Here is a 23,374-nt window from a genome sequence, read left to right as displayed (position 1 = left end):
TATGCTGGAATAAGAGGGCAGGTTTCCCTACCTGAGGACAGGGTGAGAAGAGTTGTCAAGAGAGAGTGTAGAGAGAAAAGGGAAAAGGATGAAGAGAGAACTTTGGGGATCATGACCTCTAGGAGGCTAGAAAGAGGTGGGCATTTGAAGAAGGGATCAGTCAGTATGGGATGCCACAAATGGTTGAAAGATGTCTCATCTCTGATGACCCACCAGGAGAGCCGGGTACAGGCCACAGCAAAAATGCCTGTCAACAGTGGAGAAAAGGGTGCTTTTGATCACTGAGAAGAGGGAGGTTGCTGGCATGTGGGAGAGGTTGGGTCATGGAAGGCTGGTTGTTTTTGGTTTGGTTTTGGAGAGGTCATAACTGAGATGAAGTCATGTAGCAAGGTGACTAAGGTGAAAGATCCAGTGGAGAGGGTGAAGTCACATGAAGGAGGGAGAGAAAGATGGCTGGCATGGAAGAGCTTGGGTGCAAGGCCTGTCCCCCAGGAGGAAGGGCTGTTATTAAGAGAGTGCAGGTGGAGCGCTGGTGGCTCACGCTTGTAATCCTAGCTACTCAGGAAGCAGAGATCAGGAGGATCATGGTTTGAAGCCAGCCCTGGGCAAATAGTTTGTAAAACCCTATCTCAAAAATACCCAACAGGGCAGGGTGTGGGGGAGAGGGGAAGAGGGGAGAAGGGAAGATTTTAACTGTGAATATCAGAAAGTCGTAAGAGCATTTTACACTTCAGAAAGTGAAAATTTTCTGGAGTATTTTCTTCCTGCCATTCCTTGTTTTAGGTGTGTTAGATTTAAGAATGAAGGACTGTCACTGCTCTTCCTTTTGTGTGTCCATGTACATATCTGTGTGTGTTCTTGCATTTGTGGTGTTGGGGATGGAACTCAGGGCCTTGGGTGTGCTAGCGAGTGCTCTACCATTGTACTGTACTCCCAGCCCCTCCCCTCTTTTTTAATGGGGGGAAAGCAACAGGAAATTTGAGAGACAAGGCAAGCAATTTCTGTTCTATCTTTTGTTAATTTATAATTGTATCTGTTTGTCACTCATTTTTTAGTGCATGGTGAGAAATGTCCAGTGTCCTGATTTTTGAATATAAATACAATAAGGAATATAATATGCTCTGGAAGATTAGTTCAGAGGCAAGTCAAAGTAGTTTGGCTTTATCTCCTGCTGGAGCCTGGCCTACCTGTAGGGTTTCAGAGCTGGAAAAGACCAGGAATCATCTCTCCCCTTTCCTTATAGCATGGCTGAGTGTGACCTGACTCACCTGCTATCCCCAGAACTAAGTAGCAGAAACTGAAACTAGCTTGTCACTGTGGCACTAGGAAACCCAGTGGGCTGTTTTCTCCCCCTTGCTTAAACTTTCAGGACTCCAGTTTGAGAAGGAAGCATGACCTCTTCGACCCCCTTCTTTTCTTTCTCCTCCTCCCGTGTTCATTAGCTCTTGTTTGGCTTATCCAGTAGAATGGGATTCTGGGCTGCTTTGGATCCTCACAGGATTGTGCAGCAAGCAGTTCAGTCTTCTGACACCCTGTGCGGGCCTCTTCCATCACTCCACTGGTGGCGTGGCTCAAGTGGTAGGCGATGAGCTCGAGCACCAGTACCGCAAAAAAAAAAAAAGAGAGCGAGAGAGCGAGTGGGAGAAGGAGCTTTGGTTGCAGCGTCCTTACAGACCAATCCAAATCAAGGCATTCCCCTCTCCCACCACCTTCAGGCAGGTGGCCTTTGCTGGAGGGGAGGGACTTCTTCTGGGGGGCGTGGCTGAAGGCGGGGCCCGGGAAAGGTGCTCCGGCGAGCGCGGCCAGCCGGCTGGCGGGGCGGGGCAAAGCCGGGAGGCCACACCCTGAAACTACCTGCGCTGGGAGGAAGAATGAGAGCGAGAGCCACCGCCGCCGGCCGGGCGCGCTGGGCCTGCCCCGGAACTCGGCCCGACCCTCACCCCGCACGCCCCGCGCTCCCCGCGCCCGGCGGGCCATGGGAACCGGCTGCCCGCAGGGACCACGCCTCTGAGACCCACGACCGGTCACTGAGACTATGAGGAGCGATCGCGCCCACAAGGCCGGAGGGGGCCTGAAGGACTTCGACTCGGGACTCAAGTACAGCTCTCGGCAGGAGGTGGGCGAGGACCGGGTGCCAGGCGGGCCGCGGACAGTCCGGCTCCGTGCGCCCCCGGGCTCTGCGCGGGGCTTGGGCTCGGCCAAATCCCTCTCCATTGCCCGTTGGTGGCCCCGGCACTGGGCGCACAGGTGGAATTTCCTGTTTGGCGGGTTCCCGGCCGATCTTTGGTACCAGATCTGCCTCGCGCCGGTCTCCGTGGAGGCGGGAAGTCCCACCATCTCGGAGGCGTCTCGGAAGCGCCTCCCGCCTTCCAGCCCTCTAAGTTCTTTCCCTGACTTGAAAACAGTGCTCTGCGTCGGGCAGTCCGTTACCTTCAGTTATTAATGCTTATCTGAAGGGAATCGGGGCGCGGAGGCTTGGTATTCGAAGGGGACGGAAGGGAGGTTTCCAGTGGGGTTGGAGACTCTCCATCCTCGGCCTCTGCAGGAACTTGTTTTCTTGTCTAAAAGGTGTTTTAGAATCTTTGCAGAGGGCAACTGGATGACCAGAGCTCGGGCGGACACAGAGGGTAGATAGAGCTAAGGACTGCTCCAAAGGGGGATGCCGTCCCTTGGGAAGGTGTATGGACAGGGGTGGGGGAGCACGTGTCTCCAGCCTTTTGGAAGATCCTGAAGCAGGAAACTCTTCACGGGCTGGAAGAACAGGAGAGATCTCTCGAAAGATCTCAAAAACATTACCTATTATTGTACGGAGTTGGGAGGGTGTGGTAAGTCGCCCGATTGAAGGACACACCTAAGTGGCCGTGCCCAGGTGGGACTAGCAGCCAGGCTTCTCTCTACCAGCACGATCCCAGGTTTCCTGGAAGGCGGTGAGTGGGAACTGGGCGGCAGGGCTGTTTGGTTAGGGAAGTTTGCACCTTTGCAAATGATTGGCCCCTCCTTTCTCACTGCCCTCCTGGGCTCCCATGTCAGACCAGAGTTGGGACCTCTCTCAAATCCATTCCTTTTCTTAATCAGTGCCCCGATTTAGGGAGCTTGCAAAAGACCAGATTCTGGTGGCACCCACAACGCCCCCCACCTCCCATAGTGACTGAGCTGGGTACTGTTGTTTCCTCCACTTTCCACCCGCCAGTGGCCAGAGCTCCTGGCTGTGCCTCTGCCCCTCTGTGAGGCGCCTTCTCTTCCTTTCTGTAATTGGGGTGTTTGTGAACCCTTGATAATTGCCTGCTTGGAGCTCTAGACTCCTGCCTCTTCAGCACGCAGCCTGCTGTCTGGTGGTTGTTATTTCCGGCTGTTTCACTCCCCTCCCTCCAGGTTTGCCCTCCCTTGACACTGGGAAGAGGGTCTTTTGGAGTCTGGGCCCAGCCTCCTCTCTGGGCCCTCTCCTGGAGTGCACAAGCTTCCTCCCCCATGGGGGCAGCGCCCACTCTTCCCTGGGCTCCTGGTTGCTGACTTGTCTTGCCAACTGTAAGTCCTCCCTCAGCCCCCCCCCCCAGTGGTCCCTGTCCATTTCATTTGCTGTGATGCTCCTCTGTTCTTCAAGGTGTTGGGTTGTTCCTTCTTTCAGTTGTGCCATTTTTCTTCACATGGCTCATTCTGTCTTTTCTCCTGCCAAGCTCCATTGGGTCAGACACTGTGTGTGTGTGTGTGTGTGTGTGTGTGTGTGTGTGTGTGTGTGTGTGTGTTTGGGGAGGGGGTTAGTGAGGAGGTAGGTGTGGCTCTCAACCAATCTGATGTGCTTGTTTCCTTTAAAGAACTTAGTCTTGGGAGTGATGTGGAAAAGTTTGATGTGGGCCAGTGTGTGTGTGGAAGGAAGTAGCCTCACTTTCATTTCTCCCTCCCTGCCCCCCATCCCTTGTTGCAGGGACTGTGTCTGGAGATTGTGTGCAGTCTGTTTGTGAGTGAGCAGGGGTGTGTGTGTGTGTGTTTGTGTGTGTGTGTTAGAGTGCAGGTGTTCGGATGCCAGTTGTCATGGCTGTTAATGAGTACTGGGAAGCCTGCCTCACTGCACGGCCAAATCCTGTTGAATATTCAGTGGTGGCTATGAAGCTGCTTTGAGATACATAAACAGTTAAGTCTCGATTTCCATAGGTAACACTCTCCCTCTTGCCATAGGGAGACTGAGGTTGGGAAATCAGATGCTGTGGGGTCAAAATCAGGTGTCTGGGAACTAGGCTGTCCAACCCCAGCTATTCAGAGCTGTCTGTTTGTTAATTGGTCAAACATTCACTCATTCATTCAGTCATTCATTTGCATAACACATTTACTAAGTACCCATGGACTGAGCATGGGCCAGGTTCTAGGAGATTGCTGTGAGACAGGTTCCAGTCATGCAGTCAGTGCCTTTAGGGCCACACCATGGAGTTACCTTTAGTGTCATGAGTATTAGGTTCTGGATTAGTCAGGGTGGGCACTGAGGAGACCTCTGTCTAACCCAAGTTAGGCAGAAAGTGCCAGGGCAGGCAAATTGGGCTGGAGACATCTGTGATGTGGTGGCAGGAGCAGGCAGCAGAGCCAAGGCTCAGCACTGCTCAGTACTATCTAGCCATGTTACCTAATCTTGGTTAGACTCAGTTTTTCTGTCTGTAAAATGGGATGACATATCTGTTCCAGGTTTGTTGCAAAGATTCAAAGGGATACTTGACACAAAAGCCCTTTGTGAGTCACAGTGCAGTGTCCAGATCATCCAGTTTGAGTTTTTGAGTTGGCAAGGCCTTGAGACTAACAGGAAGGTGATATATTACTGGGACGTTAGTCGGGAGGCCAAGAAACCTAGTTGCTGGCAAGGCCCTGACTTTACAGAACACCTGGAAGTGCTCCAAGGAGTGTTAGGGAATCACACCCCAGCCATCAACAGTCTAGACCCTCTTCCTGTTCTCTTCTGGTTTTCATTTCCCTCCCTTTCCCTGGAATGTTGTTGTTTTGGTGGTGGTAGCTGGAGTTTGAACTCAGGTCCTCGCATTTGCTAGGCAGGCGCTCTACTGCTTGAGCCACATCACCAACCTGAGAAAGATCCTTCATTGAAAAAATGAGGGGCAGCTATGCATTCCTTTCTCCCTCTCATCCCCTCCCCTTTCTCTTCTATCCCCTCCCCCTCCCCCAGGAAAAATGTGCAAATCTTCTTCCTTGTTCTCTCAAGCATGTGTGCAAGTCTGAGGGTGAGGGGTGGGGCAGTAGCAGTGGGAGTCTGGAAGTGCTTATACAGGGGGCAACTCAGGTGCTGGAATGAAGGGAAAGCCTGCCTTCCCCAGGGGGCTTTAGAGACCCTTCCCTCCACTGCGGTCCTGGGAGTCCAGCCTCCAGTCTCATGTAGGAGTCTGGAGACCTGAGGCAGAAGAGAGGACTGCTCTTGCTCTGAGCAAGAAGGCCAGTCACCTACTGCCAGCAGGAGTCATCAAAAGTGTGTCTGCTCAAGCCAGCATGGTGGCTAAGGTGTCATGTTGTCACAGGCTGCAGAAGGAGAACCAGGCTTACTCTCTCCCTGAACCTGGCCACTGTGGCCAGTGGCCTTTGTTCCTCAGAGCGCTGTGGTACTGGAGTTTTCCTGTTGTCTGTTCCTTCTCTGGTCTGTGGTTTTGTCCAGAAAGTCTGTTCTTGGAACAGGAAGGAGGATGTTACAGGATCCCCAGGAAATCCAGGTCCCAGAGATGTTGTTGCTCCCAGTGTCGTGCACACTGTCTGGAGCACGAGTGAGCTGTTGCCCTCCTCGGGTTCAGTACAGTGGTCCTGTGATGTCTGAAGCAGGTTGGTACCAGGACCCCTTGTGGATACCCAAATCCAGTGCTCAAGTCCCTTACATGATGTGGCAAAAGACAGCCACGCATTGCTTAACAACAGGGATGCATTCTGAGACCTTTGTCATTAGGCGGCCTCAGTGCGCGAACCTGTATAGTGTAGTCTGCCACAAACCTAGTTTGTGAAACTAGGTCCCTTGTTGACTGAAATGTTGTCCTGTGGTGCATGACACATAATCTTTGCACATCCTTCTGTGTACTTTAAGTCACCTAAATTGCTTATAATGTGTAATACAATATAAATAGTTGTTATACTGTGTTACTGATGGAATAATGACAAGAAGAAAGTCTACACCTGTTCAGCACAGAGGCCATTTTTATTTATTTATTTGTTTTTATTTGTCATTATTATTTTTTTGCAGTGCCTCGTGCATGTTAGGCAGGTGCTGTACCACTGAGCTACACCCTTCAGCCCCATAATTTAAAAAGCAAACATTTTTTGCATTCTTAGTTCGATCCTCAGATGCAGAGCCCCCAGACACGGTGGGGCAATTGCTGTTGTTGTTATTACCCTTGTACACATGAGGGAAATGGGGCAGAGAGAGGCTGAGTAACTTGCCCAAGGTCACAGCAAAGCAGTGGTGATATCTAGGTTGGGACCCAGTGTGTCTGGCTCAGCAGTACCCTACCTGAACTGTGACGTGCACAGCAGGACTCTCAGCCCAGTGGGCTCTGGAAGGATGGATTACTAAGGGTAAGAATGGTTCATTTCAGTAAGAAACTAGATGGATTTTGGGATGTTTCAGAGATGCCTGGAGGAAAGTTTTTTTGTTTTGTTTTGTTTTGGTGTCACTGGGGTTTGAACTCAGGGCCTCACACTTGCTAGGCAGGTGCTCTAGCACTTGAGCCACTCCACCAGCCCTTGGGGCTAAGTTTTAAAAGCGATTTCATAGCACTGAGATGAGGATGGAAACTTCTGGGCTTGCCAGCATTCTCACCCTGGAGGGCAGGGGTGAAAGGTGTTTGACTTTGGCTCAGCGCTTATGTGCAATAATTGTCCTTTTCTTTTCTTTGCTTTTGTTTGTTTGTTTGTATTGCTGGGGATGGAACCCAGGTCCTTGCATACACTAGGTAAGTGCTCTATTACTGAGTTACACCTCCAACCCTTGTTAAGAACTTTTCCAGAAGCAGGTTCCCACCAAAAATTCTGTATTGGGTGCTTGTACTTTCTGAGTTTGTCCATTTTGTTGGAGCATAGTAATATATCTGGGTTTTCTTTGGATTCCTTGTGATATGATAGCTGTTCAGAATCTCAGATCCTTTGTCTCTCTGTGGCCGCCACTAGTGATGCTGGAGGTGGTGGTAGTGATTGGGAAAAGGCAGAGAAGGATACGAGAGTACTTTTACCTTTCCCTAAATGTGTGTCCATCAGTCCAACCTGGGAAAAAATGTCTGGTTTATAGATGAGAATACTGAGGCTTAAAGGGCGTGTGTAAATGGCCAAAGACAGTAGGTGTTAGAACAAGAACTCAAACCTTGATTGGTGTGACTTCAAAGCCCACAGGCTTAACCACAATGCTATTATAAAACTGTATTCCAACGGCGATGGTGTTTGATGGATGCATCGCCCCAGCGACATCCCAGAACACAATTATTAGACAGAGAGTTGTGATCATATAAAAGAAGTGGTGATCACCAGGCGCCAACGCAAGTGCACCTGAGTGGTTTCACTCTAAACTTGTCTGGTTTCTCTTTTAATAAGGTTACTTAGCTGGGAGGTCAGGAGCACAGCTGGAGGTGGATTTCAACAAGGTCTTCAGCAAAGGTAGCTTTATTTGTTATGGCCATGATTAAAAATCATGGTGGAAAATTTAAACAAATCAGGTCATTTTCATTTCTTCCACCTTGTTCTCCCCTGTACTAGATTCTTGCATTTTGTCTAGTGTATTGTTGTTCACAGGCCATGTGTGCTTGACTGCTGAGCACAGGACTGGGGGCTGGAGGGCTTCAGGCCTGTTGTAGGCTTGTATCTGACTGAGCAGCTGTGCCCAAGAAGGTCCCTCCAGGTGGTAGCCTCAGGCTGCTCCTCACTTCCTCCTGGGTTCTGTGCCATTTCCTCTTTGGTAATAACTCAGATAAGGGACTTGGGGCATTTGCTTATTGGCTTTGTGGATGACGCTGAGCTGGGAGGGAAAGGCCAATCCTTTGGATGTTTTAGTTATGAGTCAGAAAGAGCTGGGCAGCTTGTATGCTAGCAACCTTGGACAGAAGTGTCCAGCCAGGTCAGGGGTGCTGTGCAGATGAGCACATCACCCTCAGTGACAGAAATCACTTCCCTCCTGTGGACATGGCACGGAGCTGGCTCCATCACAGAGTATCTAGAACTTACTAAGGGCTGGGCTTGTAATGAGGCTGCCCAAAATCTAAAGAAGTTATTTTCGTAGATTTTTTAATTTGGCTATACTTTAAAAGTTATTAAAGGGCTAATATATTATATATGTAAAGGAAATTTGGCCAACTCAGATAAGAATTTTTTAAAACTAGGGGAAGCACTCATGGATAGGCATTGTAAGAATTTGATATTGCCAATGTATGTGCCTTAAAAAAAAGTTTTTGTTTGTTTGTGATTATAAAACTTAAGCAACATTTTTGCCTAAGCAAAAATAGAAATGTACACTACAAAATGTCCAGATCAGAAAGTGAAATTCTCTCCCCTAGATTTTAATCCCCACAAGTAGTGCTGTAGTTTGGATTATAAGTGTCCCCCGAAGACTCACGGGTCAAAGGCTTGGTTCCCAGCCTGGCTCTAATTGGGAAGTGGTGGAAACCTTTAAAGGTGGGGCTCAGTAGGAGGTCTTTAGGTTATGGGGGCCTCAGAGGGGATTTTGGGACCCTGGTCTCTTCTTTTGCCTTTTCATGTCTCTAGCATGAGGTGAACAGCTTTGCTTTGCCACATGTTGCCACCATGATGTCCCACTACAGGCCCAAAGCAATGGGGCCAATTTGTCATGGAGTTTGAAACCTCCGAAACTGTGAGGCAAAATAAACCTTTCCTGTTTATAAGTTGATTATCTCAGTCATTTCATAACTGTAGTGGAAAGCCAAACAGTTTGGCTGACATTATTTCACAAGATATTAATTTATATGTGTACATATGTTCTCTCTCAAGTGGAATTATAATGAAATCCATTCTTCAGGCAAAGACATGTTGTAACCAATTAATTCCTCAAACATGTATTAAGTTTTTTTCTTTTTTTTTTGGTGGTGGTGGTGGTGGTACTGGGGTTTGAACTCAGGACCTCGTGCTTGCTCTCTTCTAGTCCTTTTTGCATTGGTTATTTTTGAGACAGGGTCTCACTTTATGCCTGGGACCAGCCTGGACTAGATCCTCCTATTTGTGCTTCCTTGAATAGGTGACAAGCGAGTGCCACCTCATCCAGGTTGAGATGGGATCTCTCAAACTTTTTGTCCGGGCTGGCCTTGAATCTCAATCCTCTTGATATCTCTACTTCCTAAGTAGCTATGATTATAGGCTTGAGCCACCACACCCCGATTGAAGAAAACATTTTTCATTGATGCATAAGCTTTCACCAAGTGATTATATCATTCATTCTTATTCTGACTTTCTTTTGATTGCCCGTGTGTTGTAGTCGAATGCATCACTGGATAATTAATGGAGACATAGCAATCAGGATGAAGGAAGTAACAGCAGCAGCCCCCATGGAGGCCACTCCACCAGGCCTCATGAGGGTTATGCAGCTGGATTTAGATTATATTCACAGGAATACGACTAATGAATGGGGAGGTTAAACCAGATCACCAGGGGCTAGGAAACATTTTGTTTGAGATTGGAGGAATTGAGCATGGCTAGCCAGAAGAAACAGACCCAGAGTGCATGAGATCAAGGTGGTATTTCCGGGACTGCCCTGAGCAGGATAAATTGGACAGGTTCTCTTGCACTGTCAACTAGTGCAGAGGTCAGTGTGATGCCTTTGTACTGCTTGCTAATATTGGCGCTCAATGAAAAAACAGTTCCCCTAGAAAAGATGACTTGGGGAGGGTGGGAGGTAAGATGCCCTCTAAAATCTGTCCTGCTCAGGTACCAACAGTGGAGCCCTGTAGTTCTCCCTTCCTTTCTCCAGAGATTCGGTGTAATTATGGACCTAGGGCCTCCAGGACCCTCCCCAAGGGGCGGGGCCTCCCTCTTTGTATCTTCTCTCCTTTTGCTCAGACCACTTCTTAGATCTGTAGCTCAGTTAGGGGCCTGGGAGCCACTGAAGGGGTGTTTCAGAATCTAGACTATTCGGAGGCTACAGGACAGCCTGGAGCTTCTCCAGTGACTTCTGCAGATTCCTTAGTCCCTCAAAGCAGGAACACTGCGGAACCTACGCACCACAGAATATTACTCAACCATAAAAAAGAACATCAATGATCTGTTGATAGGCACAATGGCTTGAATGACTTTCCAGGGGACTTTGCACAGTGAATAAAGTCAACAGTCCCTAAATCCAACATGCTGTATGATTTATTTATACAGTGTTTTTGAAACAACCCACAGTTAGAACTGGCAGAGATTAGGGGTTGCAGGATGAAAGGGCGTGGGGGACAGGAAGGAGGTGGGTGTGGTTATAAAAGGTAACAGGAGGGATCCTTGCATTGGAGTTGTTCAGTCTTGACTGACGGTGGATACGGGAACTATATGGCGTGGAACATAATAACACATGCACACACGGACCCACATGTGAGTACAAGACAGGAAATCTGAATAAGATCTGTGGATTACTTCAATGTCATGTCATGTCAATGTCACTGTCATTGGTAACACAGTTTTATGAGATGTTACCATTGGGGCAACTGGGAAAAGGGTACAAAGGAGCTTTCAGTATTATTTCTTAAACTTTTGTAGGAATCTATAATTAGCTCAGTAAAAAATTTCAATAATAAAAAAAGGCACTAGCTATGAAGTCAGAATGTGGGGTCAGTAAAAAGTCAAGAAAATGAATGAGAAAAGTTCCACAATTCTGGTCACACCTCTCATTTCTCTTGTTAGTTTCAGGTGGGTCTGCCTAGTTCTGCTGCTGCATGTAGTGACTTGAGGCAGGAGGAAGATAGGGTGGTTGGGCTAGAAATAGGGTCTTTAGCAAATAAGAATGGGGTTGATGTGAACTTTGTAGGTTCTGGAAGCTGGAGATAGAATTTTCTGGTTGGAATTAGCTAAAGAGGTTGATCCGGGGGTTGGCAGGGCTGAACTAAGAAGCCAGGAGAGGAAAAGACCAGGCAGAATCTAGTCTTGAATGGTAGCCAGCCAGGTCTGATACAGGGACCTTGGGTGGGCCAGAGCCCTGGGGTGCAGACAGCGTATTCTCTCCCCTTCCAGGGGCAGGGAGAGGGGGAGACAGGAGCATCTTGGGGACACAGACCTGGAAGCTGCATGGGCACCTGGCACCTGCCCTGGGTGGCTACCTAAATCTGAATATGGAGAGAGAGAGAGAGAGAAGTCCAATCAATCAACCATTCAACCAACCAGTCAATCATCTAGCATGCTTGAGATCCTAGTTTTGATGCCCAGCACTCCCCTGCTTGAAAGAAAAAGAAAAAAAATTAATCAAGTGCTAACTCTGGGCAAGATACAAGAGATGGAGAGGAAGGGGCAGGAAGGTCTCTGGTGCTCTGAGTCAGGCAGGTGGATTGGGCTGGCCTTGGCTTAGCTCCCCACACCACGTTGGCCTTCTGGGGAGACTTGCCAGCTCTGCTCCAGCTTGCTTGATCTTTGAGGCCAACTTAGACTTGTGCTGTGAAGGTTTTCATTTCTTAGTGTCGGTACTCCAGCTGTTCCCTCCAGGCTGGAGCAGGATTGGGACTGCCTGGCTTTGGGCAGGTGGATGGCCTGTGGGTGGAGAAGTCAAAATCAAAGAGAGACTGTAAGTAGGACCCTGTCATTAGCAGGATTTAGCTAATTATGTTCTATAGCTTCTCCACTTGGAAGGCCATAAGGGGTCATTAACCCAGTTTTAAGAGGAGGAGACTGAGGCACAGTGACAGTATTTGCCCCCCAGGGCTCAGCGTTCCCACCCCACCTCACTAAAAGGAAAGAAGAGACCTGCGATATGTGTTCTTGGGTAGGTGGTGTCTTGTGGCACCGACGTGTGGCTCCTCCTATCCTGAGACTATGTGGGCAGTCCTCACTGGGAAGGGAACAGATCATAAGCACGAAACCTGCAGGAGCCAGTTACTCACTGGCAAAGAGCCATGGCGTTTCTCTGTGTTGACATGGACAGAGCCAGGCCTGGGGACTTCCCTTTATGGTCTAATAAGCTATGGAGACTTTTGGCTTACTTTCTTCAGTGGGAGTCTTGGCCTTGGGTCAGTTTTCTGTTCCCCTGATGGGCGTTGGTTACACCTTTATAGAATATTCTGAATCCTTCTTGGGTCCTAGAGCCCTACTCATTTCCCAGGCCATCTCTGTCTGGTGGGGAAGCTGAGGATAGTGACAGGGACAGAGGGCAAGGGTGAAAGGATTGAGAAGCAAAATGGCAAAAGAATTTGTAGACTTCTCTCCAGCTGGCCAGTCCCAAGGCTGGCTGAGTGTTCTCCCTGGAGGAGGAGTTGGGAGTGTATGTTTCCGAGGAAACTGATGACAGCCAGGGGACTTTTGGGATGATGCTCTAACTTATTGTGGGAGGGTCCCCAGGGCAGGAAGTAAAGCCCAATCCCACACAGGTACCTTGCATCCCAGATGGTTGCTTAAAATAGGCAGGCTGGGACTGGTTGCTCTGGCAGCCGCCTCTCCTGGTGATGGGAAGTAGGTCAACCGGGCTGCCTGGGAACTGGAAAGGTAGGTGGAATTTCTGTCATGGCTTCCTAAGATTGACCTGGGCACTAGTTACAGACTTCCACATTCCAGGCCTTTCCTCTGACCCATATAGCAGAGTCTTCAGAGAAAGGGCTCGGGACTCTGGGCGCTGAACAAACACTGTGTTTGCTTATTTTTTATTGTCTTTTTCACAACCAGACAAGTCTGGTGTGATCAATGGCAACTGTAGCCTCTCATGGTTCCATCCTTCCTCCATCTCTCCTGCCCCGCCCCACCTTCAGGTCCTTGCACTTGCTAGGCAGGTGCACTACCACTTAAGCCACCCTGCTAGTCCTTGCTTTTGTTGTTTGCCTGGGCTGTGGTGCTTCACTGTAGCTGGGGTGACAGGCACACGCCAGTGGTTGAGATGGTCTTGTGAACGTCCCCCCACATTGGGCTTGAACTGCAATCCTCCTGATCTTTGCCTTCTAAGTAGCAAGGATTACAGGCTTGAGCCACTGCACCCAGCTTCATGGGCTTTTTTGTTTTTGTTTTGGGCTGTCTAGGGAGTGAACCTAGGGCCTGGAGCTTGCTAGGCAGGTGCTCCACTACTTGAGCCAGGCCCCCAGCCCTCTGTTATGGGCTTCTTGAACCTGGCTTCTCAGAGATCAGTTGCCTTGGATTAGCGAGTGGTGAGTTGGTAAGCGAGAGGGAGGCTTCCAGCCTGGGCCTTTGTGAGCAATCAAGTGTCTTCTAGATTAGCCCTTGGACTTTGAGGGTGGCTGGTCGGGTGATATCCTGGCCTTAGGAGCCTGCTGCTTTCTATATAGCTTCTGTAGTTTACCTGTGGCTGCTTGTTTAACTGGAGGCAGCCTGCGTAAGTTGGCCCCTTCTGGCTGGAGACCAGTCCCTTGCATGTGGATGGCTGTTCCTGGGGCAGTGGTGTGGGTTCAGATGGACCAGCCCCCTGGCTCTGCTCAGCTGACTTGAAGTCCTGGGCTCTGGTTTCTGAGGATGAGGGAGTTAAGACCCAGTAACGTGGTCTATAGACATTTGTGACCATGAATCCCTGGGGCAGAATCCGACCCACATGTCTGTCATGGTAGAAAGTCGCGTGGGCTTTTTTGGCTTTCCAGTACACATAAAAGTTGTGTTCATTACCCTAGACTGTCTTTTTTTTTTTTTTTGATGGCACTGGTGTTTGAACTCAGAGCCTTATGCTTGTTAGGCAGGCACTCTTACTGCTTGAGGTACTCTGTTAGCCCTTTTTTGTGGTGAGTTTTTTGAGATAGGGTCTTACAAACTATTTGCTCAGGGTTGGCTTTGAACCTCGATCCTCCTGATCTTTGCCTCCTGAGTTGCTAGGATTACAGGTGTGAGCCACTGGTGCCCACACTCTATACTGTCTCTTGAGTGTGTGACACCATTATATCAAAACAAACAAACAAACAAACTCAATGTATATATTTTAAATACTCTTGCTGAAAAATACTAACTGATCATCAGAGCTGTTGGAAAAATGGTGCCCAGACTTGCTCCATTGTAGGTGGCCACACTTTCAATTTGTAAATGACACAGTATCTTCGATGTGCAATAAAGTGTGGTGTGCCTGTCATTAGAACTCGACCAAATGGCCTTTTTTCCCCTCCTGTACCCACTGATAACAAATACAACATTCCATTTTGGAGGGCATTCCTCACTCTGTCCTCTGAGTGGCCTCTGGCCATGTGGTGTTTCTGGGGACTCTGGCCAGTATCTGCTAGAGCTGGCTGGTAGGGAGTGGCCAGCCAGGTTATTTCTGCTGGCTTGGCCTTTCTCCCTGAGCAGGAAGATGACTTTGACATGTCATCTTGGAAGCCATAGTAGGTGTTCAATCTCTACTTTCCCTTCTTGCTTGAATAATCACAGGGGTATTTTATGGTTCCCATTCCCCTGGTGGTGTTGATGACATCATAAAATTAAAATCTGTCCCATCTGGTGGGTGGGCACACTGAGTCACTGAATATGCAAGGGAAGAACGTCTGCTGTACATCAGTGATAGTTTGCAGTGGCTCATGAATCCAACCACCCTTGTCCTAGGCTCAGAACACACACCTGTGTCCACAGCTGGTGACATCACCTCTGCCCTTTGACCCTGATCTGCGGCAGCAGAAGCAGGTTTCCACTTGTCACATGATTGTCCTTCTTGGTTCCTCCCAGGGAGTCTTGAGTGACCTCTTAGGTTTCAAGGATTATTCTCTGCCTTCCCAAAAGATCACACCCAACTTACTTAAATGACAAGAACCTTTAAAAAACGAGTCTGCTACGAAGAATTCTTTTTCTCCATCTGCTTTGGTTGGAACCGTGTGGATTTTGCATAATTAGTGTTTTTGCTGTTCATAAGTGTAGATTCACTTAACAGTTGCTTTTTCCTAACAAGGACCATGTTCTGAGCTACCACTGGCAAATTCTTGCTTTGGATGCTGGTCCCAGTGCCAGGAGGATGGAGAGTCTTGGGGAGTTTATGCTGGCAACCAGAAGGGGGTTCCTCTCAGTGGGAGTAGCCTTTGGTTAATTCCAACAGAGTTTTTGTTCAGCATTTAGCTTTTAGCCCTGGTTAATTACTTAAGTAATGGGAGTAGGGTGACCATAAGGCTCTTTCCTATATCACCAAATGCAATATATCTTTTTTGGAGGGGAAGGGAGGGTGAACTCTGATCTTGAGGATCATACACACCACTTGCACTAGTGTGCTTAAATCAACAGAAAATGTGATTTGCACCAGGGCTTCTCCTTTCTTGGGTTTCTGGACCTGACCCCCTCCTCTCCCTCCAGGAAGTTGGATGGCAATCAATAGCAGTAATCTGATCTTATCCCTGCCACCTGCCCTCCAGGTCCTCCCCTTCATTCCTCCAAGGTTGCCCTCAATGCCTATTTCCATCTGTCCTCCTGGAAGCCATTTCTTGCTTTTTTCTTGAAGTGGCCCAGAGCCATGTTGTATTTCGGAGACCCTGGCCAAGACCCAACTGCAGCTGGCAGATAGGAGGAGGGCACCATAATTATGTGGCCTCTGTCTGTGTTTGTGGTGAGTCAGCACCTGCCTTCATAGCACTGTTTTGTATGTGCACCTGCAGAGATGTTTGCTTTTAAGAAAGAAACAGAGCCAAAAGCAGGCACAGGTGTACTTTCTCTTTGGTTGGCTCTGTGGCCATGGACAGGTAAACCAGGGTGGATAGAGGGCTCTGGGATTTCCTCCTTCCTCCCACCTCCTTCCTGCATGGGCTCTGGGGCCTAGCATGCATATTCTGAGTCCTGTGTTGGAGCTGGGAGAGCTTGGCCCTTGTCCTAGCTTTGCTGCTTTACTGACTTCACTAGCTTTGTAACCTTGGGCAGGTCACTCCCTCTGGCTCAGCCTCAGTTTCCTTATCAATAAAATGATGGGGTTATATAGGATGATCTCTATTATGCCTAAAAATGGAGCCAAGAGCTAGGGTTATAAAGGAAGCAGGCTAGTTACTGATTAAACAGTTATTTCTGGATTGAGTAGAGACCCAGAACTCATAATCACTCCCTGAGTTCTGGAAGATGACCACCTTGAGAGGCAGAAAACCACTATCAGTTACTGGATCTGCCACCAAGCACTGTGTGACTTTGCAGAAGCATCACTTCTCTCAGCCTTCTCTGTAAATTAGGGGTAATAGTGCCAGTCTTGATTTGCAGGATTGTTGTGAGGGTCAGGGAAGAAAATAGTTGGGAAATTATTCTGCAACTTGAAAATATATCTAAACAGAATAACCTACAATTTCATGACATTACACATACACCTATCCACAGTCTGTTCAGAGACTGTAGCTGAAACCTTTCTGTTTTCCCATTCTTAAATATGACTAGACAACCAGGAACCATCATACATCTAAAGAAAACTTGCAGTCTGAAGGAAAACAGCAAAGACAAAGTCCAAAGATAAGGTAAAAAAAACCCTAGAGTGTCCTAAGAAAGAGCACGAAGTTAGTACATTCAGAAAACAATAGCTCTGAGTTCAAACTCCAGTACTGCCAAAAATAAAAACAGAAAACAAGGCCAAGTGCTGGTGGCTCATGCCTGTACTCTTTAACTACTTGGGAAGCCGAGATCAAGAGGATCAAGGTTCAAGGCCACCTGGGCATTTCGGAGACCTCATCTCCAAAAAAAAAAACAGAGCAAAATGTGGCTTGAGTGGTAGAGTACCTACTTTGCAAGTGCAAAGCCTGGAATTCTCATTCCAGTCTCATACACACACACACACACACACACACAAGAAGCATTGCTAATGGAATGAAAATATAAGCCACACAGTAGATAAACTTTGAACTTGTGTCCAGAATACATGTAAAGAACTCTTAACACTTAATAATAGAAAACTAAGCAAACCAATAAAAAATAAGCAAAAGGTTTGAAGAGACCCTTCACTGAAAAAGATAGGTGAGTGCTGTCCCACTGAGCGACATCTCCAGCCCTAGGCTCAGGTTTTACAGATGAAGGGGGTGAGACCAGGAAATGGATTGTTAGAAATCCCTAAACTCTCACTTCCGCCCAAGCAAAAAGACATCTCCCCTTCCAAAGCCCCTTAGTGGATGGGAAGAATAGTTGAAAAGAACTAAATCAGACAACATCTAGACTTGAAGACACCGACTCAGAGGAAGGCTATAGAGTGGAAAGAAAGTTTCTTCTCTCTTCCTGAACGCTAGTGCTGGGTTTAAGTCACTCCAGTCAGGAGATTAGAAGATTGTATATTCTCTGGGACAATTAAGCCCTGCCATTTAGAATGATCCACACAGCCCAACTGTTGGGAGTGCCCAGCACAAAAAAAAAAAAAAAAAAAAAAAAAAATCTGTCTGGCCAAGGTCTTGTGCTATACAGTGGCATGTGCACACAGGTTCTCCATAGCCTTCAGACCTCATTCCTAAAAATGAGTGGGCAGCCAGGAATCCTCAGGCACCTATGGAAAGCCTTCAACATAGAAGAGAAAGAGTCTCAGAAGAAATACAAAGAGGAGAAGATTTTGTATCCACGAAACATACAAGATGCTGCAAAAGAGGAAAAGTCAGAGAACAAGAAAACGCTTGTTATTAAAATTTTGTTAGCAAAAATCAAAAATGTTAACGACAATTTAACAATTCACTCTGAGATGGTGAATACATAGCAAGGGTAGAGGATCGATACAAAAAGAATCAAAGAAAGGCAGACCAAAGAAGATGAAGGAGATATAATCCAAGAAATGAGAAAGTTTCAACAAATGTGCGTGTAGGATTAAGCGTTTTTTATGTTTTTCAGAAGCATGCAAAGTATCAAAAAATTTCCTTCTCAGGAAGCTACTAAGATAAAATAAGCCAAGAAATGAAGACACAGAATTTTAAGAAACAGTCTTCAACACAAGACAAGTATGTAGAACCTTCCAGGATGTTGGTGAAGGAAGGTCAGTATAAGAAAGGACAGGGCTCTAGGAGGAGGCCCCCAGGAAGGAAATGAAATGAGTATTTGACAGACTTTATATGTAAGTTGAGAGGACAATTCCAGAGCTCTTAAGGGTTATATGTAAAGACTTGGGTGTATATTAAATCCAAGAAAATGAAAATCTGCAAGAAAAACATTGTATAGGAAGCTTCATAGTGAACATTTTCACAGTCTAATAATGAAAACACAGTATGGATATTATTTCGTTATGTTTTGTTTTATTTTAAGACAGGGTCTTGCTGTGTAGCTCAAGGCTGCTGGAACTCATGGATCTTCTTGCTTCTGCCTCTCCAGGGCTGGGATTACAGATGGTGCCACTATGTCTGACAGGATATGTTGGTTTTTAAAATTTTGCTCTGACAACTATTGGGAGGATGTTGGGAGAGAAAGGGAAGGAAAGATATTAAAATATCCATTATCAAGCTATGAAATCAGCTGATATGTTAAGCAGATAAAGACATAGTGGTACTGCCATATGATTTAGAAACATAGAAATGAATTCCAGAACAAGCATCTTACGTGTGGGGTTGCTTCTGTGCATGGTATTAGGTAAAGGCACAGACATAATCAGTTAGGAAATTAAAATTAGAGATGCAGGCATCCCAAAGTGGCGGGACTAGGTAGAATCTATCACAGGAGTGAGTTAATAGATAATGTGGTGTGAGGTGACCATGAAACTGGGGCAGAAAGCTTGAAAAGTGTTGCATCTGTGGAATTTGGGTGTAAGGCTCTTGCTTCCTTTTTTATTTTCATTTATTTATTTATTTTGATGGTACTGGGGTTTGAACTCAGGACCTCATGCTCGCTAGGCAGGCGCTGTACCACTTGAGCCACTCTGCTAGCCCTTCTTGCTGTCTATAGGTTCCAAGTGCGTAGGAAGCAAACAGCCCCACAGCAGAAGTGCACAGCACCTCTCAGGGATGGAGGGGAGGTTTGCTCATCATCACCTGGGCAAGGACACCCCACCTGCCCCTCTTGGGATTTGCACCCCTTCATCCTGAATACTCTCTGGCAGGGAGGCACTGGAGCAGCTACCCTCTGTTTGCCTGAAGCTTGTTTGTTTGCTTTCGTGCTCCGTCTGCTCATGGGAGTGGATTCCCGTAGCAACCTTGGCCTTCCCACCTGCACTGGGGCTCTTGGACAGAGACCCTGTAGTCAAGCAGAGCAGCGCTGCACACACCCACTGCCTTTTCCTTTTGTCTGGGTAAACATTGGCCTGGCAAGGCTGCTGGAAGGGTGTGCAGTTTCTGTGCTGCCCATGGGCTCTGCCCTGGATGGTGGTGCAAGCAGGGCTGGCCCTAGCAGTCCCCACCGAGGCCCCACAGTGCCCATTATGGGCCTGAGCTGGGTCTCTCTCCCTGTTCCTGAGCATCCACTTGTGTCATCATTCATGACCTTTATTTTGTGTAAATTTTACTTATTTTTTTATGTTTGGTGGAACTGGGATTTGAACTCAGGGCATTGCTCTTGTTAGGCAGCCGCTCTACCATTTGAGCCTCTTCAACCAGCTCTGTTTTGTATTGGGTATTTTTGAGATAGGGTCTTACTATTTGACTGTTTGCCTGGGGCTGACTTTGAACCTTGATCCTCCTGATCTCTGCCTCCTGTGTAGCCAGGATTATAGGTGTAAGCTACCAGTGCCCTGTTCTTTTCACGTAAATTTAGAGAGACAATTGTGAGGCAGACACACTGGATCTGCTGCTGGGACAAAGACCCCTCTCACTTTCCTCTGATTGGGTGGCAGGCTCCACATCTGGATCTGGTTCTGGGCAGAGTGGTCCAGAAATTCAAGGATGAAGACCCCTTCCCCCAGCCCTGGCTTTCCCCCCACGCCAGGCCTCACAGAATGTCACCTTCCTTCCCGAGTGGGGCTGGGAAGTTGGGATGAGAGTTTCTGAGTGCAGTGCATCTCTGTTTAGAACATGAATGGCTATGAGGAGGGTCTGGAGTTCCTGCCGGTGAACAACGCCAAGAATGTGGAGAAGCGGGGCCCCAGGCGCTGGGTGGTGCCGGTGGTCGTGCTGGTCACCTGTCTCTTGATCTCACTCGTGGTTGGCTTGCTGGTGTGGCATTTTCAGTGTGAGTAAGGCTGGGGCTGACTCTGGGGAGGGTGGTGCAGTGGTGGCTGTCCCTCCTCCCTCAGCAGACAGACCTGGGGCCTCTGTACTGGGCGTGAGGAAGAGAATGGGGGTGTTGCAAGGAGGGATCTCTGGGCACCGTCTTCCTGGACTCTTTCTGATGCAGTGATGGGAGCTGGTCAGAGCTGGTCCCTGCTGGCACTCTGTCCCCCAGAACAGCCTTGGGCAGTGGGGAATCAGTGCCATGCTTCTGACATTCTGGCCTCATACAGACCGGGATGTGCGGGTCCAGAAAGTCTTCAATGGTTACCTGAGGATCAAAAACGAGAACTTTTTGGATGCCTATGAGAACTCGAACTCCACCGAGTTTATAAACCTGGCCAACAAGGTGAAGGAGGCGGTGAGTCTGAGAGGCGGAGAGGCAGAGCTCTCCCCTGCTGTCTGCCTGGCACCCCCAGGCAAAGACCACTTCTCATCCTCGCTCCGACTGAGGTCCCTGGGCTGGGGGGTGGCCTATAGGAGGGAGGCCCATGTCCCAGGAGGAGAGGGAGCAATCTGGGCCTGGGGAAGCAGTCATTACTGCCCTTTGGCCTGTCATGAGCCTTGTCCCTTCTCTCAGCTGAAGCTACTATACAGCGAAGTCCCTGTCCTGGGCCCCTACCATAAGAAGTCTGCTGTGACTGCTTTCAGGTGAGTGCTGGGAAAGAGTTTGGGTGGGGTGGTCCCTGGCCTGTCTGGGAATGGGGTCAGTGTGATGTCATGTGTGGGACAAAATGCCTAGGGGCTGGATGATGAAGTGAAGAGTCTAGTTTAGCAAGCCAAGAGCCAAAAACTAAGGGTGAGCACTTGTTCTGTCCTTGTGCAAGTGACAGCACGTGTGACTGCCGATTCCAAGGCAGGGATGGCCATAGCTGTGTTGTGGGATGAAACACGTGGAGTGCTTTGCACAGTGCCTGCAACAGATTCAGGAAGGGTGCTGCTTATTTTTCCAAATTTGGGTTTGAGGGAGTTTGGGTGCCCAGGAAGGCTTCCATGCAAACATACTTAAAAAAAAAAAAAGACTTTATTTCCAAAGCACGTTGTTTCCTGGACTGGGGTTGGAACTCAGGGCCTCACAAATGCTAGGCAAGGTAAGGTCTACCACTCGGTTATACTCCAGTTCTGCCCACCCCTCCTTTGTTTTGAGACAGAGTCTTACTATTTAGCCCAGGCTGGCCTAGAACTCTTGGTCCTATTGCCTCAGCTTCTGTGTGCTGAGATTACAGGTGTGTATCACCATGCCTGGCTTTTTTTTTTTTTTTTTTTGCCTCCAAGTGGATTTGTGAGCTCAAGTGATGGTTCTGCCTCAGCCTTCCGAAAAGCTGGGACTACAGGCTTGAGTCACCATGCCTGACCCCCAAAGTACTTTTTTTTTTCAGTACTAGGGATCGAACCTTAGGCCTAACTTATGCTAAGCAAGTACTCTACTACTGTGTTAACATCCCCAGTCCTTTATTTTACTTAAGTTTGAAACAGGGTCTCACTAAGTTGCCCAGACTGATAATCTGTGGTCCTCCTGCCTCAGCCTCCCCGTAGCTGGGATTACAGGTGTACTTGTTTAGTTGAATCATCAGGAATGTTGGGTAGCAGGCGATGTTCTCATCCTCTTTTCCCAGATCAGAAATCAGATCCAGGAGAGAGAGAGAGGTGGACACTATAGGGACATTGTGTGCCCAAGTTAGTGGCCAAACTCCAGTCCCAGAGTTCTACGCCCGCACTCTTAAACTTGAACCAGTCCCATAATGTGTGTGGTCATGGGTGAGACTGAGAGAGCAGAGGGTAAGGGTGGCACTGTAAGGTGGGTGGGCACCACAGAGAACCTGGGGTGCAGCCTCTGTGTGCACCAAGGCATCCCAGCGAGGCCCTTTGGGCTGGCCCGGGCTGCCGTCTGCCCTGGTGGAGTCGGAGAATGTGGGTGAACATGAGTCCCTGGAGCCCAGCCTACCTCAGGCTTGCCCCCGTCTCCCCAGTGAAGGCAGTGTCATTGCCTACTACTGGTCGGAGTTCAGCATCCCACAGCACCTGGAGGAGGAGGCAGAGCGCGCCATGGCAGAGGAACGTGTGACCACACTGCCACCCAGAGCACGGTCACTGAGCTCCTTTGTGCTGACTTCAGTGGTGGCCTTCCGTGAGTCTGGGACAGGCTAGGGTGGACTTGTGAGGGCCAGCCCGCAGAGGAGAGGGGCTGGGGGACAATGCTCGCAGGCCTGGTGCTCTGGAGAGGGTTTGCTGGCGGGCACTAGCCTTTGGGACAATAAGGAAGCAGAATAAGGCAGTAGATCAGATTAGCAAACACTATTCTTCTTCTTCAGCCTCTGACCCCAGAACGGTACAGAAGACCCAGGACAGTAAGTGTCATGTCCTCCCCGGGTGCAGAAGAGGGAGGGATGGGACCAGATGCTCCTTGAGCCAGGCGGGTCCCCAGAAGTCAGACTTTCCTCCTCTTCTTCCAGTTCCCTCTGAGAAGCCCCCTTCCTTGTCTCCCCCTGGATCCAGGGATTCAGAGGGGGATCAGGCCTAGGGTGCCGCCCCCTGGGTCTCCGGGTTGCTCACCCAGCCCTGGCCCCACCCTTTCCCTCCTTCTTGTCTCCTACACAGACAGCTGCAGTTTCTCTCTGCATGCCCGGGGCAGCGAGCTGACTCGCTTCAGCACGCCTGGCTTTCCCGACAGTCCTTACCCAGCTCGTGCCCGCTGCCAGTGGGTGCTGCGGGGGGACGCTGACTCCGTGCTGAGCCTCACCTTCCGCAGCTTTGACGTCGCGACCTGTGATGGGCACAGCAGTGACCTGGTCACGGTGTATGACACCCTGAGTCCCATGGAGCCCCATGCTGTGGTACAGTGAGTGTCCTGGGGAGCAGCGGTGGGGTCCGGGAGCCTGGATCCCAGCCATTTCTGCTGGGATCAGCCACCTGGACCAATTATAGCGTAGGCCTGGGATGTGGGTTATGACATTTGGCCACAGGTCAGGGGGAAACTTGCCGACAGCAGGGGCAGTGTGGTGTGCTTCTCATCGTGAGTGGCAGTGATGCTCAGAGGTGAGGAGGAGGTGAGGAAGAGGCTCGGGCCCCAGGTGCAAATCCTAACTGTGGGAGGGAAGGCTCAGCCTGCTGCTGTAAAATGCAGGTTTAATTGTCAAGCAGGCATAGTGAGGCCCACAACTCAGGAGGCCATTGCTACTAAAAAGATAGCTTGTTACACA

The 23,374-nt window shown here is 48.9% G+C and overlaps 1 protein-coding gene across 4 annotated transcripts in view; it reads left to right on the top strand.

Moving 5' to 3' along the window:
* The first annotated feature begins 1,849 nt into the window (after window positions 1-1,849).
* Window positions 1,850-23,374, top strand: part of St14 (ST14 transmembrane serine protease matriptase) — a 36,923-nt gene continuing 15,398 nt past the window's right edge. For 2 of the 4 annotated variants that reach the window (XM_020166960.2, XM_074066330.1), the window contains exons 1-7: window positions 1,850-2,116; window positions 19,977-20,136; window positions 20,408-20,535; window positions 20,755-20,825; window positions 22,145-22,302; window positions 22,487-22,522; window positions 22,773-23,013. In XM_020166960.2, coding sequence (XP_020022549.2) covers window positions 2,036-2,116; window positions 19,977-20,136; window positions 20,408-20,535; window positions 20,755-20,825; window positions 22,145-22,302; window positions 22,487-22,522; window positions 22,773-23,013 — 875 coding nt within the window. In that variant the 5' untranslated portion in view covers window positions 1,850-2,035. Of the gene's footprint in view, window positions 2,117-2,157; window positions 2,928-10,476; window positions 10,534-19,976; window positions 20,137-20,407; window positions 20,536-20,754; window positions 20,826-22,144; window positions 22,303-22,486; window positions 22,523-22,772; window positions 23,014-23,374 lie in introns of those variants that run through there. The other 2 variants (XM_074066332.1, XM_074066331.1) reach the window with 2 other exon arrangements.

Source organism: Castor canadensis, chromosome 2, assembly GCF_047511655.1.
Source record: "Castor canadensis chromosome 2, mCasCan1.hap1v2, whole genome shotgun sequence".
NCBI lineage: Eukaryota > Metazoa > Chordata > Mammalia > Rodentia > Castoridae > Castor > Castor canadensis.
Note: the sequence above shows the minus strand (reverse complement) of the source record. Positions and strands in the feature narration are given on the sequence as shown.